Here is a 16,679-nt window from a genome sequence, read left to right on the forward strand (position 1 = left end):
CAACTTAATTTTTGTTTATCATATCAAAACTTTTGACAATTTAAAAAATCTAATATAACATGTCTACATTTCTATGTTTAGTAACATATAGGGATAACTTTAACCTTTTAACATATATCCTAATCATATTATTGCAATCTCTATCGTAAATTACATATACAAGAAAAATAATTTTAAGAAATATACAGGAAACATGAGATATGACCTGATTTAACTTATTGAAGCTGTATTTATACATATATACTTGACAATACTTTGGTGTTACCAAAAAATATAATTGTAACACTGCTTCACGTAAATAAATCTAAAAAGAAGATGTTTAGGGGGTTTGTTATAATCTGGTGGTGTTTTCTGTTTGAAGGAGGAGCACATGATATAATTTATATTTGAAATTCAAAAGGTATATAGAATTTGAGAATTATCGTAGACATATTTTCTTACATTTTTTTTTACAATTTATTTCTTCACAAGTGATGCCAAGAAAATTATGTGTAGATAATTAGTGAAAGGTTCATGTATCTAAATCTTAAACTCATTTTTGGCTATGAAGTTAGTTAGATCTTTCACCACTCTATGTTTTAGATAACAAACAAATACAAAGGCGCAAACTAAATTGTTTCCAAGTTACCATTAAACAAGTTTTGTATTGATAGACATATAATTTTCTTTCGATCCATAAGATCTGAGTATTATAAAAATGTTATAGAAAATTAATCCGGGCGTAGCCCGGAAAAGGCCCTAGTTTTTATAAATACACAATTGAATAATGCTGGATTTCATTTGGGAATTAAAATATATCTAATTAAATAATTCCATTAAAATACCATGTTCAGTAACACCCACTTAAAATCACTTTTTCTGTATAGCTCATTAGCATTTCGTGCTTGAATAAAAGCCTAACAAATACTTGACTTTTCAGGAAGTTAATGAAGCCCATATAGATTTCAGTTTCATCCTCACAATTTGCTTAATTAAAGCAAGCCCATATTAATACAATTTGGATCTCATCATGATTTGCTCTATAAACGTTTGAACCATCACTGAAATCAAGAAAGAGTATTCATAACTGATTTTCAGCATGCCATATCCGTTGACCACTTAGACTACTATATTCAATAGGTTATAGTTTAACTATTATTACGGAAGCTCCGTAATAATTGGGTGGTTTTATAGCTAAATCCAAACTATATATGAGAGTTTTGTTGGAGTGAAAAACTTTGTAGAGATGGAGCATCATAGTCGATTCCGGTTCTTTAACTATAGCCTTTTGCCACCAATCTTGCTTTGTACCTTTCAACTTTTTCTTTAAAATTCTTCTTTGCCTTGTACACCCACTTCACACCGATTGTTTTATGTCCATTTGGAAGTGAAGATAACTCTCATTTATCATTCTTTTGAATCGACTTGATTTCTTCATCTATTTCACTTTTCCATGATTTCTTTTCTTGAGCTTTTTAAAAGTTCCTCGCAATCCGCAAATAGAAAAAATAGAGTAAGGTTGTCATGATTTTCGGTTACCTCGTAGATGTCTTGTAGACTTCTAAAACGTGGAGTCATTTCACTTGAACTTTCATCTCCTCGAGAACTTGTTGGCGAAATTGGTGGGGTAGCTGGCTCTTCTCTTGGTTGCTCCAAATTATCTTCTTCAAAAGACGGAAAGAAGTTTTAATCTTCATCATTTGATCTCCAATCCCATTCTCTTTCTTCATCAAAGATGATATTCCGACTAATGATTATCTTCTTTGTTTCAGGATTGTAGAGCTTGTAGCCTTTGGAGTTAGCGTCATATCCAATAAAGATGTACTTTCACTTTTATCTTCTATTTTTCTCCGCTTCTCATCTAGAACATGAGCGTGAGCAATGCTTCCAAAAACTCTTAGGTGTGAGACACCGAGATTCCCGTTCCAAGCTTCTTGTGGTGTCTTTCCCAAAACACTTTTAGTTGGAGATCGGTTTGATATATAAACCGCACACGCAACTGCTTCTGCCTAAAACTCCTTTGGTATCTTCTTGCTCTTGAGTATGTTTCTTGTCATCTCAAGTATTATCCTATTTTTTCTTTCCACCACTCCATTTTGTTGAGGGATTCTTAGCACCGCCAACTGTCTTCGAATGCCATTATCTTCATAAATTCATAATACTTCAGAAACTCCTTAGACATGAATTCTCCTCCTATGGACTTGATCTTAAGACCACTTTTCTTCTCAACATGGACTTTGAATTTTTTGAAAATTTCAAACACTTCTGATTTTTCTTTCAAAAAGTAAACCCATGTTTTTCTTGAAAAGTCATCAATAAAGAGAATGAAGTAGTTATTCATACCAAATGAACTTGGTTTGATCGGGCCACATACATTTGTATGTATAAGTTCTAGTGCCTTTCTTGCTCTTATCTCCGACTCCTTTGGAAAACTCATCTTGAATTTCTTTTCAAGTATGCACCCTTCACACACTTGATTTGGATGGTTGATGCAAGGTAATCATTTCACCATTTATTTCTTGGAAAGTAGATCTAAGCCTCCAAAGTCGAGATGCCCAAATCGAAGATGCCAAAGCCAAGTTCCTCCTTGTAGTACATCTTGAGACATCGTGCAATGTCCTTTTGAATGTTTAGGACAAACATTATATTCCTTGAAATTGACACCTTTTTGATGAGATTATTTGCATTATATCTTAAAGAACGTCTATTATCCTTTAGTCGAATGTAATAACCTTTCTTTAAAAATTGTCCTAGGCTCAAGATGTTGGTCTTCATGCTTGGAATGTTGTAAACGTTGGAAATGAATTGATGATCTCCATTCTTCAAGCGGATGAAAATATTTATTTTACCTTTCACTTCCATCTTCGATTCATTTCCCAAAGCCACATTAGTTTTCAACGATTCGTCGAGCTCCACGAACATGCTTTTATTCTCACACATGTGGTTGCTTGCACCACTATCAAGGTACCACTTGTGAACCTCATTTGGTTCATCATTCTTGTAAGCCATCAATAGCATATCTTATTCTTTACTCCTTTCTTCAACATAGTTGGACTTGTCTTCAACTCTGTTGTTGTTTGGAGTTTTGCATTCAGAAGCATAATGTCCAAACTTCCAGCAATTATAACATTTGATGCTTGATTTATCGTACCTTGATTTTGGATTTCCTCTTCCACGACCTCTTGATGAGTTCTCTTCTCTTTGGTTAAAGTTTTCTTCATATGGTCTCCAACCTCGTCCATTTACACCACGACCTCGTCCTCGGAATTGACCGCCACCATGTTTTGGATTGCTTCGGCCACTTTCTTCCTTGTGATCAATTCTCATCTTGAGAACTTTCTCTATAATATATTATTTCTTCTTCTTCTTTTCTTCATATGCTTGTAGTGATCCAAGAAGTTTCTCCATCGTCATAGTCCCAAGTCTTTTGTCTCTTCAATCACGGTAACAATGTGCTCAAATTTTGAATCCAATGATCTAAGAACGTTCTCCATGATTCTCACCTCATCTAATTTCTCACCATTTCTCTTTAGGTTATTAGTAATCGTCAAGACTCTTGAGAAGTAATCTGAGATGAGCTCTCCTTCCTTCATTTGTAACGCTTCAAATTGTCCTCTTAGAATTTAAAGACGTATTTTCTTAACTTGTTCCGCTCCCTTGTAAGATGTATGAAGCTTCTCCCATGCTTCTTTGGACGTCTTTCCTCCAGCAACCTTCTAAAATGTATCTTCATCTAATCCTTGATAGATTAGACAGAGAGCCTTCTTGTCTCTCTTCCTTGAATCTCTTAAACCATTTTTTTGTGTTTGAGATAAACCACCATCATTCTCTGGTTCAACGAAGCCTTTCTCGACTATGTCCCATAGATCATGTGCTCCTAGGATAGCCATCATCCTTAGACTCCAATTGTCATAGTTGCTCTTTGTAAGCAATGGAACTTGGAAGGGAACACCATTATTTGCTATCTTCAAAAGGAATATGTAGCTCTGATACCACTTTGTTGAAATGAAAAAATTTGAAGAGATGGAGAAAGTGTTTCAAGTGTTTGAAGAGAAATAAACTTTGTGAAGAGAAATTTTTTTATAACTTAGAAGAAGATTTCTATTACTTGAAAGTTTCTTACAAACTTTATATTTTTTCTTGATAATCCAAAATGAGAAGGGAGTGGAAGTATTTATAGCTTTCATAGTATAAAATATTTTAAATATTTTAATCCTAAATCTAGATAATTCTAGTATAATATTTAGATTATTTTATCCTAATTATCTAGATAATTCTATAAGAATATCTAAATTTTTATTTTATAGAGGCGGATGATTTCTCTAGAACTTGGACTAAGTTTTGGATCAACACATGATTAGCCCAATAATATTTGATCCAAATCAAGTTTATTTTTCAACAAGTTTGTGGCGGTCTGTCATGTAAATTTTACAGTGACCAGTTATGTGATATATTCAGCTGAAATGGTTGCATGGCAAGTAGCATTTCACCAACAAAGTACGTCTGGATTATTGTAACGTTTACGTTTTGATAACATACTTATTAATATAGGTTTTACAATTAACTTTTTTCTCAAAAGCAACGCATAACGAAGAAGGATGATCATGTCTACATTGTTTTGTTTCTTCTTTTCTATAGCATATTCTCTGCTCCTTTCATGATAATTTGTCTATATATCTGTGAAGAAACTAAGCGGTTCAGCTTTCATTTCATTCTATTAAAGATGGTCATTAATCAGAGCTAAAATACATGCCCGTTTACTGATCACGTCTATACCCAAAACGTTCCGATTATTATCAGTCTTTTTAAAGTACCAATTATACTATCTTAAGAATTTTTGTCCACGTATGAGAACAAGACAGCTAGATGACGTGTGATAACTCAGTTGTTTGAATGATGAGGATTACAGTCAGAGAAAGGATGCCAAACGGCCCGTACATCTTCCGCATCATAAGGAAAGAACCCAATGTTGTGATCTGTACGGTTCTAAAAATAGTATTCAGAGATAAGTCAATTGGACTATCATTAATGTATGTCAAGCAAGTCAATAATTAGCACCCAGCAGAAAACCAATATGAGCACGTTAAGCATCAACTACTTTTCTGGTGAACAAGCTCCGCGTTCACTGTTAGGTGAAATTGCCGTCATTCGAGCGACTATTTTCTGAATTAAATATTTGTGGGAAGTACATGTTAGAAAAGGGAGCCCAATTTATTCACGCAGAAAAGAGAATATATTTTTAACCCACAAGTTTTGACTCCAATCTATTCACACCCGTTTACTTTTGAATATAGCCTCTTGAAGTCTATAAACTGCCACTTGAAGTCTATTATCTATACTAGGGTTTCTTCACTACAAAATCCCGTATCTACGCAATCCAGATCAATTGAAAAGCCAATCTGAAAGGGCATCTGAATCTTTCAATTTGTCTGGTTCGTTGTATTTTTCTATATTTGTCAAACTATAACCTGAACCAGACAAACCATATAATAAAAAAAGATTGAGAATGTGACCTATTAAAGACAAAACCAATCCAAACAAGTGTAGGTTTCGATTCGTTCTATACATAGATCTTAATTAAACCGAAACAGTAAAGACTATTTCCGAGTCCATGCTAAATTTCTCAAAAACTAATCAATGTACAAATTACTGGTTAAGCAATGGAGTTCCAAGAAACAAAAAACGTTTTTTAGAAAAGGGTTAAAAAACGTTTTTATGCAATAGGATTAGATCATTCAGATTATATAAAAAATGAAATAATACGAGCCGTTCACTACGCTCACTGAAACTACACCATCTTAATTTGCTGGAAAATAGGCCCTAGGATGTTTGCATTCTTTGTTCAACATATATATGATGCTTTGAAATCTACCAAGTTGCAACTAAGATAAGCCATATGAACATTGAGTAAATTTAAAAAAGTCAATGAGCCATTACTCATGTTCTGAAAGATCGATTGAGAATTTGTTTTTATTTGACATTTCCACAAGATTTGAACTTCATAACCTATACAAATTGGACTTTAATAGTTGCATGCCTTCCCTACATGTGAAAACAATAAAACAAAAAGCATTACCATCATATTATTTTTTGGTAATGCTTTTAGTTGTATTGTTTTCTCTTATAGTTAAATCTTAATCTGATGGGAAAAAAATGTAGCGAGTATATACGATGTTTGGTTTTTATTTTATAACATTAACTAGTTACAATCTTGTATAAATTAGAAACATAAAGCTGGACAAAACTCTTGTAATATGTTATTTTGAGAATTATTTTATTTAGAACTAACCATTTGACGGATACTATAACACTTAGAAACCATATATATTAAAAAAATATATGTTAGAGCATATATATACTGAGATGTAACAAGATTTAGGAAGATTTAAGATTGTCAACTTATCATTTCGTTTCATAGTGAGCAATGAGGATAACCTATGAACTAGACAATAGTTATATATTATATAAAGTTCAGAAACGTTAAGGCATGCATATATTATATAAAGTTTAGAAAAGTGAGGGCACTTTTGTAGGACTTATATTAAGATAGTAATTATTTCATTTGGTGAGTCGACCACATGAAATGCTCAAGAGACATTTTAAATCGTTAAAAGACATTTTGACGCTTTCCCCATCATTGATGTGTACGGCCTTAGGCCTTTTTAGCTATTGCTACTGGCATGCCAACTGTCAACCTTCGTATATATATCACCAATTTAGAACAATTTCACATAATACTTTTTATATAACCTGCCCAATCTATCGAAAACCTTTTTACGAAATGATACTGGAAATGAAACGTTTTTCTTATGATTTTTTTACTCAGTATCATTTTTTGTTAAAACATTGTACTTAATTCATAGGAAAGACTTTGCGGATGTTGCTTGATAAAACCTCACGACTTCTGTATCAAAATACCAAAATAAAAAAAATGTCGATTGATAAATCAGAAAGGATTAGGTATTTAGGTTTGTTCTGGGGTTAGTAAATACACTTATAACTTCTTGCATAGCGTATGTGTAAGGCAAAACTCAAAACATAAATGTGGTACGCAAGTAATGAACTAATGATCAAGCACGTAATAGCAGCTACATTATGGAGAAAGAATATGAAATTAGTTCTCAAATTCTAAAACTGAATTGCCTTATCTTTTTCCGCCGTTTATAACCAAAATATATAAGTACACATTTCATCTTTGGACCCACCTAACCCTACCTACAATAGGATGTTCATATTCCCCCGGGCTATATATAGTTGCATTTCTCAATCTCCCAATGCACCAAACACACAACAAAGAGCAATAAACAATTCTCACCCCACTCAAGATCTTTCATCCTACTCTCAACATCTAAATGGCTTCTAATGAAGAAGGCTCTATTGGAACCTCCTTGCATGGAGTCACTGCAAAAGAACACGTCTTCTCCTTCTCTGCCGATGCTTCATCCCAAGTTGTCCCATCGAACGACCCAACTTCTAAATTCGCCCTTCCTGTTGATTCGGAACACCGGGCCAAAGTGTTCAACCCACTCTCATTTGCTAAACCTCACATGAGAGCCTTTCACTTAGGATGGATCTCATTCTTCACTTGCTTCATCTCAACCTTCGCCGCTGCACCTTTAGTCCCCATCATCCGTGACAACCTCGACCTCACCAAAACCGACATCGGGAACGCAGGAGTAGCCTCCGTCTCCGGTGCCATTTTCTCAAGGTTAGCCATGGGAGCGGTTTGTGACCTCCTCGGAGCACGGTACGGAACCGCCTTCTCGCTCATGCTAACCGCTCCAATGGTCTTCACAATGTCGTTTGTGACCGGCCCGGTTGGATACTTAGCCGTCCGGTTCATGATCGGGTTCTGCCTCGCCACGTTCGTGTCTTGCCAGTATTGGACCAGCGTCATGTTTAACGGGAAGATCATAGGGCTAGTGAACGGCTGTGCCGGTGGGTGGGGCGATATGGGAGGTGGAGTTACTCAGCTACTCATGCCAATGGTCTTCCACGTCATCAAGTTGGCAGGAGCCACTCCGTTCATGGCTTGGCGCATAGCATTCTTCGTCCCTGGCTTTCTTCAAGTAGTAATGGGCATCCTCGTCCTCACTTTTGGCCAAGATCTTCCTGATGGTAACCTCAGTACCCTTCAGAAGAGTGGTCAAGTCTCTAAAGACAAATTCTCCAAGGTATACATAGACTGATATATATATATATATATATATATATATATATAATATTATGAATTTCGTCTCATTTTCCTGATCAAGAACAATATGACTATTATAAGAATTATGCAAACATTAAAGCATAGTCATGGAATTTTATAATAAGCTTCACTTTTACAAAATTTGAGAATATCTTACAGAAGTTTAACAACATTATTGCAACAAATGACAATGGTTAGCACCAAACTTCCAGTGTCTTAATGGTTTTTTTTTTAGGTTTTCTGGTTCGCTGTGAAGAACTACAGAACATGGATTCTATTCGTTCTTTATGGATTTTCCATGGGAATTGAATTAACTATCAACAACGTTATCTCCGGATATTTCTTCGACAGGTTTGATCTCTTCTTCTTAAAAACAAATGATAATATTTACTTACTTCTCGCACAAGTAACAACAGTTTTTGTTTTCTTGTTCTCTACGGATCAGGTTTAACCTAAAACTTCAAACAGCCGGTATTGTAGCAGCCAGCTTCGGAATGGCAAACTTCTTCGCCCGTCCCTTCGGTGGCTACGCTTCTGATGTAGCAGCCAAACTATTTGGCATGAGAGGCCGGTTATGGATCTTATGGATCTTTCAAACCGTGGGAGCTCTCTTTTGCATCTGGCTAGGTCGTGCTAATTCACTTCCCATTGCAGTTTTAGCAATGATACTTTTCTCAATCGGTACACAAGCCGCTTGTGGAGCCCTCTTCGGGGTTGCACCATTCGTCTCTCGCCGCTCTCTAGGGCTCATATCGGGACTAACTGGCGCCGGAGGAAACTTCGGATCCGGTTTGACTCAACTGCTTTTCTTCTCAACTTCGAGGTTTAGTACAGCGGAAGGACTCTCGTTGATGGGCGCTATGGCGGTTTTGTGCACGCTCCCGGTTGCGTTTATACATTTTCCGCAATGGGGAAGCATGTTTCTGAGACCGTCGAGGGATGGGGAGAGATCCAAGGAGGAGTATTACTACAGCTCTGAGTGGACAGAGGATGAGAAACGACAAGGGTTGCACGAGGGAAGCATCAAATTCGCTGAGAATAGTCGGTCTGAGAGAAGCCGGAAAGTAGCTTTAGCTGACTTTCCGACACAGGAGACTGGAAATCAGACTATTGTTTGAAGACAATTCGCAAGAGATATTTCCTTATATATGCATAACCATTTTATAGTTTCAAATTCGTGTCATAACGTATCTGATTTCGGCACTTACGTATATAAGTTACTGTAATCTCGTTTCAGTGAAAGGCAAAGAGTATTCAACAAACATCTTTTTCAGCAATTAGAAGCAATTTTCAGTCAGATGTGTGTCAAGGGATAACAAGAAAAAATGTTCATCCATTAAGATGCATGAAGTGCTTAAGAGTGCACATGAAAACTTTATGAAACCAAGACTACGGAAGAAGCAATCTAAAGAGTAAGTCTTCACATCACTGAAACAGATCACACACCCCAAAACAAATCCGAACAGAGTGAGCATGTGGATAATGTTTGTACACACTCCATTCAAGAAATTCTATCAGTGGGATATCACAACAAGGATACAGTCAAAATTCTTCAGACTCTCCTCCAACCATATACATGCTTCCAAATCAGGGCAGTAATAAAGAGTTAGCATTAACAAAAACACAATACTAATGAACAAACAACAAAAAATCATCCGAAACAAATACAAAAGAAAAAAGATCACAAACCTAAATGATTTGTCGGCTCATCCAACAGAAGGATCGTTGGCATAATGAAAAGTGCTCTTGCCAACGTAATCCTCATCCTCTATCCACCATAAAAGTCTTTTGTCTTCTTAGCTTGCATCTCCTTATCAGAACCAAGACCAAGCAGTCTCAGCAACACGCTTCTCTGCAGATGAAGCATCCATGGCTTCCAACCGCTCATAGATGGTATCGAGTCACTCTCCACCTCCATCATCCTAATTAAAGCCAAAACAATAACCAACCTTACAATCAGCATCTAACATAAAATATTGAATTAAGCATCAATTCTATTGTTCTTTCAACAAACCTGGTCAACAAGAGTTTTGATCTCCTTCTCTAACTTCAAAAGTCTGACTTTCTTAATTCGCCTAAACTCTTATACTACCGGATAGGTCCACTATGTATTTGTTGATATGGTGACATTTTGAAGTTGTGAATTTTTCAGTTCCTGAAAGGCCCATTATGTATTTATTGATATGCTGAAATTTTGAAGTTGTGAATTTTCCAGCCATGTTTCCTGAGGATATTGCATTAATGTATGTCTTCTTTATATAAGAAATCATTGTCTAACAGTGTTATCTTGATCTTCTGCTTAATATGAACTCTTAGCTATCGCAATTTCCTGGTGATATAGAATGGCTCAACTAGCTTCGATGAAAAGTGGTTCTAAGTAGATATGTGAAGGAGAGATTAGGGCTTAAGAAAAAAAAAGGTTGCATCAGACAGTGGAAGCCTTATTTGTCTTGTATGAATGTGTCGGCTTATGATAACACGGTATAGATTGTTTTAAATGTAATTTGCATCGGCGTTAAGTTTAATCCTTTCTTCTCCCAATGATTTTTGCAGTCTTAAGGTGGTTTCTTTATAGTTCAAGTGATATTTAACAGTTGTGCTTTGTTTACATGATAGGTACAATCTTAAGAGTACGATACTGATGTAAATAAGAAACTCCTCCTCGAAGATGATCATGATGATTGATCATGAACATGATAGGTCTTATCGAAAAATTCCGTCAGCTTTTGTGTTCTATTTCACCTTGTAGATAGACTGTAGAATGTAGTCAGGTCCACGAGTATACAAGTTGGGAATAGTTATTCCTTGTATATAAAGTGTAAATAGATAAAAGCTGGTTCTACGTGGAAGTTGAAGACTCTCTCGTACAAGTAGATGGATTGTTGTTCATTTGATATGATGTATCATCAAGATCTTAATCATTTCTTTCACCTTGTAATTTATCATATATTTCTCTGTATATTTAAAACGCATGTGCATTTTCAAATTTGTGACTCAAATATGTTTATCTAAATTTTTGGTATGTGCAACAAAAAGAATTCTTTTCTCAAAATGATAAATGTGTCACTCTTCCGCCCTAAACTTTATTTTCGAGAATAGTGACCGGATATTCGTTGTAATCTAATTCTGTTTTTTGTTTGTTTGTTTATGTGTCACTAATAATCTTATTTTCAAGTCCTCGTTGGTTATAGGGACATGCATATAACCAAACCGAATTTGTGAATTATAGTTGAACCTAGAAAAATGTAATTAAGCATTGGTAAAGTAAAGTGTAAGCATATTCCAGTTTAAAGTACGATAGGGTTCTAGTTTCCTTTCTATATCTCCCAACATACAAAATTGTTGATAGTTTAATTTTATTTCAGTATTTAAATTTCTGTTATTGTTTTTTCTTCTAAAATATGTGAATTGTGATATTAATAAATATTTTTTTTGTTTTTTTTGCTTAATTAAAGATAATTTTTGTTCCAAAATAGTTTTGCTAGTTTGAAGTATCATGCATGTTTTCTATTGAAGTTATTGTTATAAAAAGTTTTAAATTTAGTAGATTTTCTTTTATCATAATCTAGTGTTATTTGACTTGTTATTTTAGGACTTTTTAAGCATGAAATTTTTAAATTTTAATTGTATATGTTATATTCGCATATTATTTATGATGTTTTGTTAATGTAACTTATGTTTGATGACACCACATACACATTCATGTTTTCACTATAATTCTATACAACCTAGACTGAAACTCAGATAGAACAAAAAAAAACTGAATCATTGACTCATATTTGTTAAGTCAATGAAATCGTCTGGTTTGGGAGGAAGATTCAACCAAACCGTCAATTGGGTTACGTCTCCGTATAAAAATTAATGTCTGAAATGTTTTGTCCAGCGAAGAAGAAAGTTCGTCGTCCTTATCATCATCATTCACTCATTGTAACAGAACTTTGGAAATTAGCGTGGAGAAATAAAATAAATCATATAAAAGTTTTACAAAATACCAAAGTAGAGAAAAAATGTGAACATGAAGAAAGAAAAAAGGCAAAAGGCAAACCATTGACTCCTATAAAGGCCACATGCCTTTCTCTTTTCTTTCTTTTAATTTGATAGATTATTGTTCTCTCATTGTGGGTCTCATCATGTCCTACTTGTGCAAGAAGGTGTTGTGAATAGAGTCTATATTCGGTTTACTTATGTCTCTACTATACACGTCGGTCAGTTTATTTGTGCAGCAGTGATAGTAGTTCAAGCGAGAATTCAAATGAATCAAATAGATTGAAAGTGATTTTTGTAGTGATCACTTCGTTGAAATGTTTGATGGCATTCTTATTGTATTCGTATCGAAGGACAGTAACAATCGAATGGATATTCAAATAGTATAAGAAGTTGCATTTAACTCTTAACATCGATGGATGGACTTTGCCGTCATTTTCAAAACGTATATGGAGAAAAGTCTTATGCTCTATGCGATTTAATTAAAACATATAGTATCATAGTCATTGTATCATAAGCTGCCACTTTTATCGTTGTTAGTTGTTTAAACTTTGTAGCTTTATGTCTTGGACCTCCGATAATAGGATTTAAATTCAAATGACAAGTGTGAATATGTTTTATAATTAGTTTGAATTTTCTATTATCTTGAAAAAAACTGAAATCGCACATCTAAATATTACATGTGATAATAATCTATACGAAGAAAGTGGATCACGACACAACAAATTATATATGTTTTTCCACAAAAAACAAATTATATATGCATGCATGAAAGAATCCTCGAATATTCTGGTTACAATTTCGTTTTTATCAAGATAATGATGTGCATTATAATTCTATAACATCTCCCATGTATTTCTTTCTCTTTATTTGCCTTTTTCTTAATTTTTCTTTTTCTTTTCTTTTATGGTCTTTTGGTCCACTTTTCTTGGCATGCCCCCACGTGGTAAGAACCCAAGACAATCATCAAGGCTATGAAAATGATAAAAATAACGGGGAATAATTTTTGGTCCCTTCTTTGGTTTAAGATTACCTGGCACAAAACTATATAAAAATAAAGATAAAAATATATACCGTTTTACTATTTTAGTCATTTTCTCTTAACCTTTTTTAAAAACACAGTCATTTTCTCTTAACCAAAATGTATAATAAAAGACCTCTTGCATAGCAACCACCTTTAATTATTAATAAAATAAGTTTTAAATGAGGAAAATCATGTGCCTTCATGTTATTCTCGACGACTCAACCAAACCCTTCTTATAGCAACATGCAGTAATTGATTTAATTAACGAGTTTGGTTATATTATATAACTTTATTTCTTATTTTACCATTTTCACTAGATCTATAAACTGTATATCGTTCCTAACCATGTACAATATGTACAAGCGCCACGGTAGAAAAGATTTGAAACGAATCTTTAAAATGTTGTTTCTTTATTAAAAGAATTATAATGTGGTCTCCTTATTTCTTGGATTCTTTTGGCTTATACATGATTTTTTCAACATGAAATTTAAATGTCTAGAGTAGAGAAATCACTTGAAATGGAAATTCCATGATCGTATGACTCGTTTTCTAGTTTAGGCCAACTCCAATAAGGCACCAAAATACCAAATTTCATCTACAATAGAACACTAAAAATTATATTATTTCACTAAATTTGGTGTAATACTATTTATCACACCAAATATTTAATATATATATTTTATTGTTTCATTTAATAATATAGTTATTTTTTAGTTATATTTACACCAAATTTGTAACTAAATATAAATATATTGTATTATTTTTATTTTTAAATGATTTTCTATAATTAAACTTTTTTATATTTTTTCAAGTAAGAAATCAAGAAATGATTGTTATCATTTAATTTATATTGTAAAACAATATCATAGAACTTTTATATTTTATTTTTAATAATATAAAATCTTAAATAGTATTTTATAAAATATAGAAATTAATAATATAAGTTAGATAAGATTAAAATGCATATTAAATTTGAAATAAACACTCAAAACATGAAATAAATATATTATTTTGTTATGTGCTTTTCATAGTCAATAGATTGTAAACTTTCATATATTATTTTATATAAAATGAATACATAAAATTATAATATTTTTCGAAAATATAAATTTAATTAAATTTTATAAACATAAAATTACAAAAAATTAGCAAACATAATATCTAAGTATGATAAAATAATAATTTATGAATTTTAAATTATAAAAAAGATATAAAAGTTATTAAAACTAAAAACATCATATAATAATATTATTTTTGGTGTAATATTTGGTGTTATGATTTGAGATGACAAAAAACATAATACAAAAACACCAAATTTGGTGTCATGGTTGGAGATGCCCTTATAAATTTACAAAAATATAATTCAACCACTACTAATTTATTGTCTTTTTTTTAACTAAGTCCTAATTTACTATCAACCAGCAGTTGATTAAACTCTCCCGTTTAACTGTTAGTTTAAAGTATGATTAAAAAAGACAATAATTTGGAACATTATGGTAAAATATGATAAAACTTTTAATTTTTCTAAAGTGAAAAAGGCTTTTACAAAATAATTTCAGTTATATTTGCTGATAAAAAATGGATATATAAAAGGATGAATTCTATAAGCGTGTTGAAAAGTTTTTTTGTTACTTTTATGTTATTTATTTTTTAAATCCTTTAGTTTCCTCGAACTCGAATGGAACTTTTTTTTGAACTTAACTCGAATGGAACTTTCCTAGAAGAAAGTTGAAAACTCGAAAACTAGCATGCATATATAATGATGATGATCACCATCATGAACGACGTGCATGATGATAATAGATGGAAGCAACACTAATCATGATCCCAAGTTCTCAATACATGTTCATGTACAACGATATGAATTAATATTGAATGATATGTCGCATCAAACGCACATGCACAATAAGAAATGAATACGACGGCTATGTTGATGTTAGTTTTAATTTCTTATTAGTGACTGTGTTTATACAGAAATAAATAAATAATTTTGGCTTTACTACCATTAAGAGTGAGAGGAAGTAAGTAGTAACTAGAGCTTGATCCGCGCACCCGCGCAGGTGTTAGTTTTGTTTATAAATGAATATTTATTTGTATAAGTGATAATATATATTTTAAAATTTATTTTTTTAATTTGACATTTCTAAACACAATAATTTTATAGTTTATATTGAGTAGTTTTATTTTATCATGTAAACCCTTAGTTATATCATGCATTTATTTAGAATATGACATGTAAAGTCACACAAATATATTTTTATTTTTTATGGATCAAAATTTTATGATTATATATAATAAAATTGTTGTATAAACTGGTTTTATGGATCAAAACTTTATGATTATGTATAATAAAATTGTTGTATACTATTTATTATGTATATGTGAAATTAGTAAAATAATTACCGTATAATGTATGTAATTACAAAATATATATATGGAATTAATTATTTTCAAACACACATATGTATAATAAAAAAAAGGAAAAGACAAAAAATATTAAGAGTTAGGTTTATTAATTATTGTTGCCATGATTTTTTAGTTAGAATTTGATTTTGAAAATACATTAATTGAAGAGAAAAGACAAAAATCCTAAAAGATAGGTTAATTAATAACTTCAGTGGCATACCATTGTAAATATAGTGGAAAACTAAGGGATAATCTAATTTTGTACTCCTCTTTTAATAGATTAGATGTCTTGGGTTGGCATTCACTACATGTTGACTTTACCTATTAAATTCGCTAACATGTAGATTAACTTTAGTTTTTGACCAAATCAATACTTATTCATGTTGCTTTTTCACTTGTCATTAAGTCATTACCAAAGAAAACCAAACCGTAACTTTACAAAGACTAGCATGAATATATACCAAAAGTACGTAACTACCATGTACGTGCATGCCTTGGCATCTACTAATAAACAAATATGGTTTCAGTTCATGATAATTGATTTAGTATAATTCGATATTAATAGGAACTGAACGAAAATATATTTTGTTTCTCTTGGCAATCTTGAAGTTATAAAAACAGAGTATATTATTAGGTAGTGATTGTTTTTGCTTATTTTTAATATTATAATAAAAAAGGACCTGTTGTACTAGTTCAGTTTGAGATATATATTTATGAATTTTACCAAAAAAAATATATATTTATGAAATTATATGTGTCCAAAAATTAAGGAATGATATAATTCGAACAGGGACAACTTATAAGACGAGAGAGGGCATGAAGCAGAGGACAAGACTCAAAAGCATTCACCATCCAACTGGCTCAAAAAAAAAAAGTAGATACCTAATACCGAAACCTTAACTTCAAAATCTTTTTTTTTTTTTTGGCTAACATTTGGACTGTAAAAACTATACATTTAAATGACTATCTTTAAAAAAAAAAAAACTATTACTTGACTTTTAAGTAAGTATTAAAAACGATTAACATAAGTAATACTCTTTGGGTCTTATGTTATTATTATTTTAACAATATAACACAACCATTGGTAGATTA

At 32.4% G+C, this 16,679-nt stretch overlaps 1 protein-coding gene across 1 annotated transcript; it reads left to right on the plus strand.

The window, feature by feature from the left end:
• Positions 1 to 4,000: 4,000 nt before the first annotated feature.
• Positions 4,001 to 15,284, plus strand: LOC103845493 (high affinity nitrate transporter 2.3). Its single transcript, XM_009122365.3, has 3 exons — positions 4,001 to 8,153; positions 8,409 to 8,524; positions 8,619 to 15,284. Exons 1-3 carry the CDS (start codon positions 7,332 to 7,334, stop codon positions 9,289 to 9,291), a joined length of 1,611 nt encoding a protein of 536 aa, XP_009120613.1. The 5' UTR covers positions 4,001 to 7,331; the 3' UTR covers positions 9,292 to 15,284.
• Positions 15,285 to 16,679: the final 1,395 nt, after the last annotated feature.

This window comes from Brassica rapa, chromosome A10 (genome assembly GCF_000309985.2).
Source record: "Brassica rapa cultivar Chiifu-401-42 chromosome A10, CAAS_Brap_v3.01, whole genome shotgun sequence".
NCBI lineage: Eukaryota > Viridiplantae > Streptophyta > Magnoliopsida > Brassicales > Brassicaceae > Brassica > Brassica rapa.

Coding starts and splice junctions, on each gene's coding strand:
- LOC103845493 (XM_009122365.3), top strand. CDS start 7,332: ATGGCTTCTAATGAAGAAGGCTCTATTGGAACCTCCTTGCATGGAGTC. Junction 8,154..8,408: donor CTAAAGACAAATTCTCCAAG/GTATACATAGAC, acceptor TTTTTTTTTTAG/GTTTTCTGGTTCGCTGTGAA. Junction 8,525..8,618: donor TCCGGATATTTCTTCGACAG/GTTTGATCTCTT, acceptor TCTACGGATCAG/GTTTAACCTAAAACTTCAAA.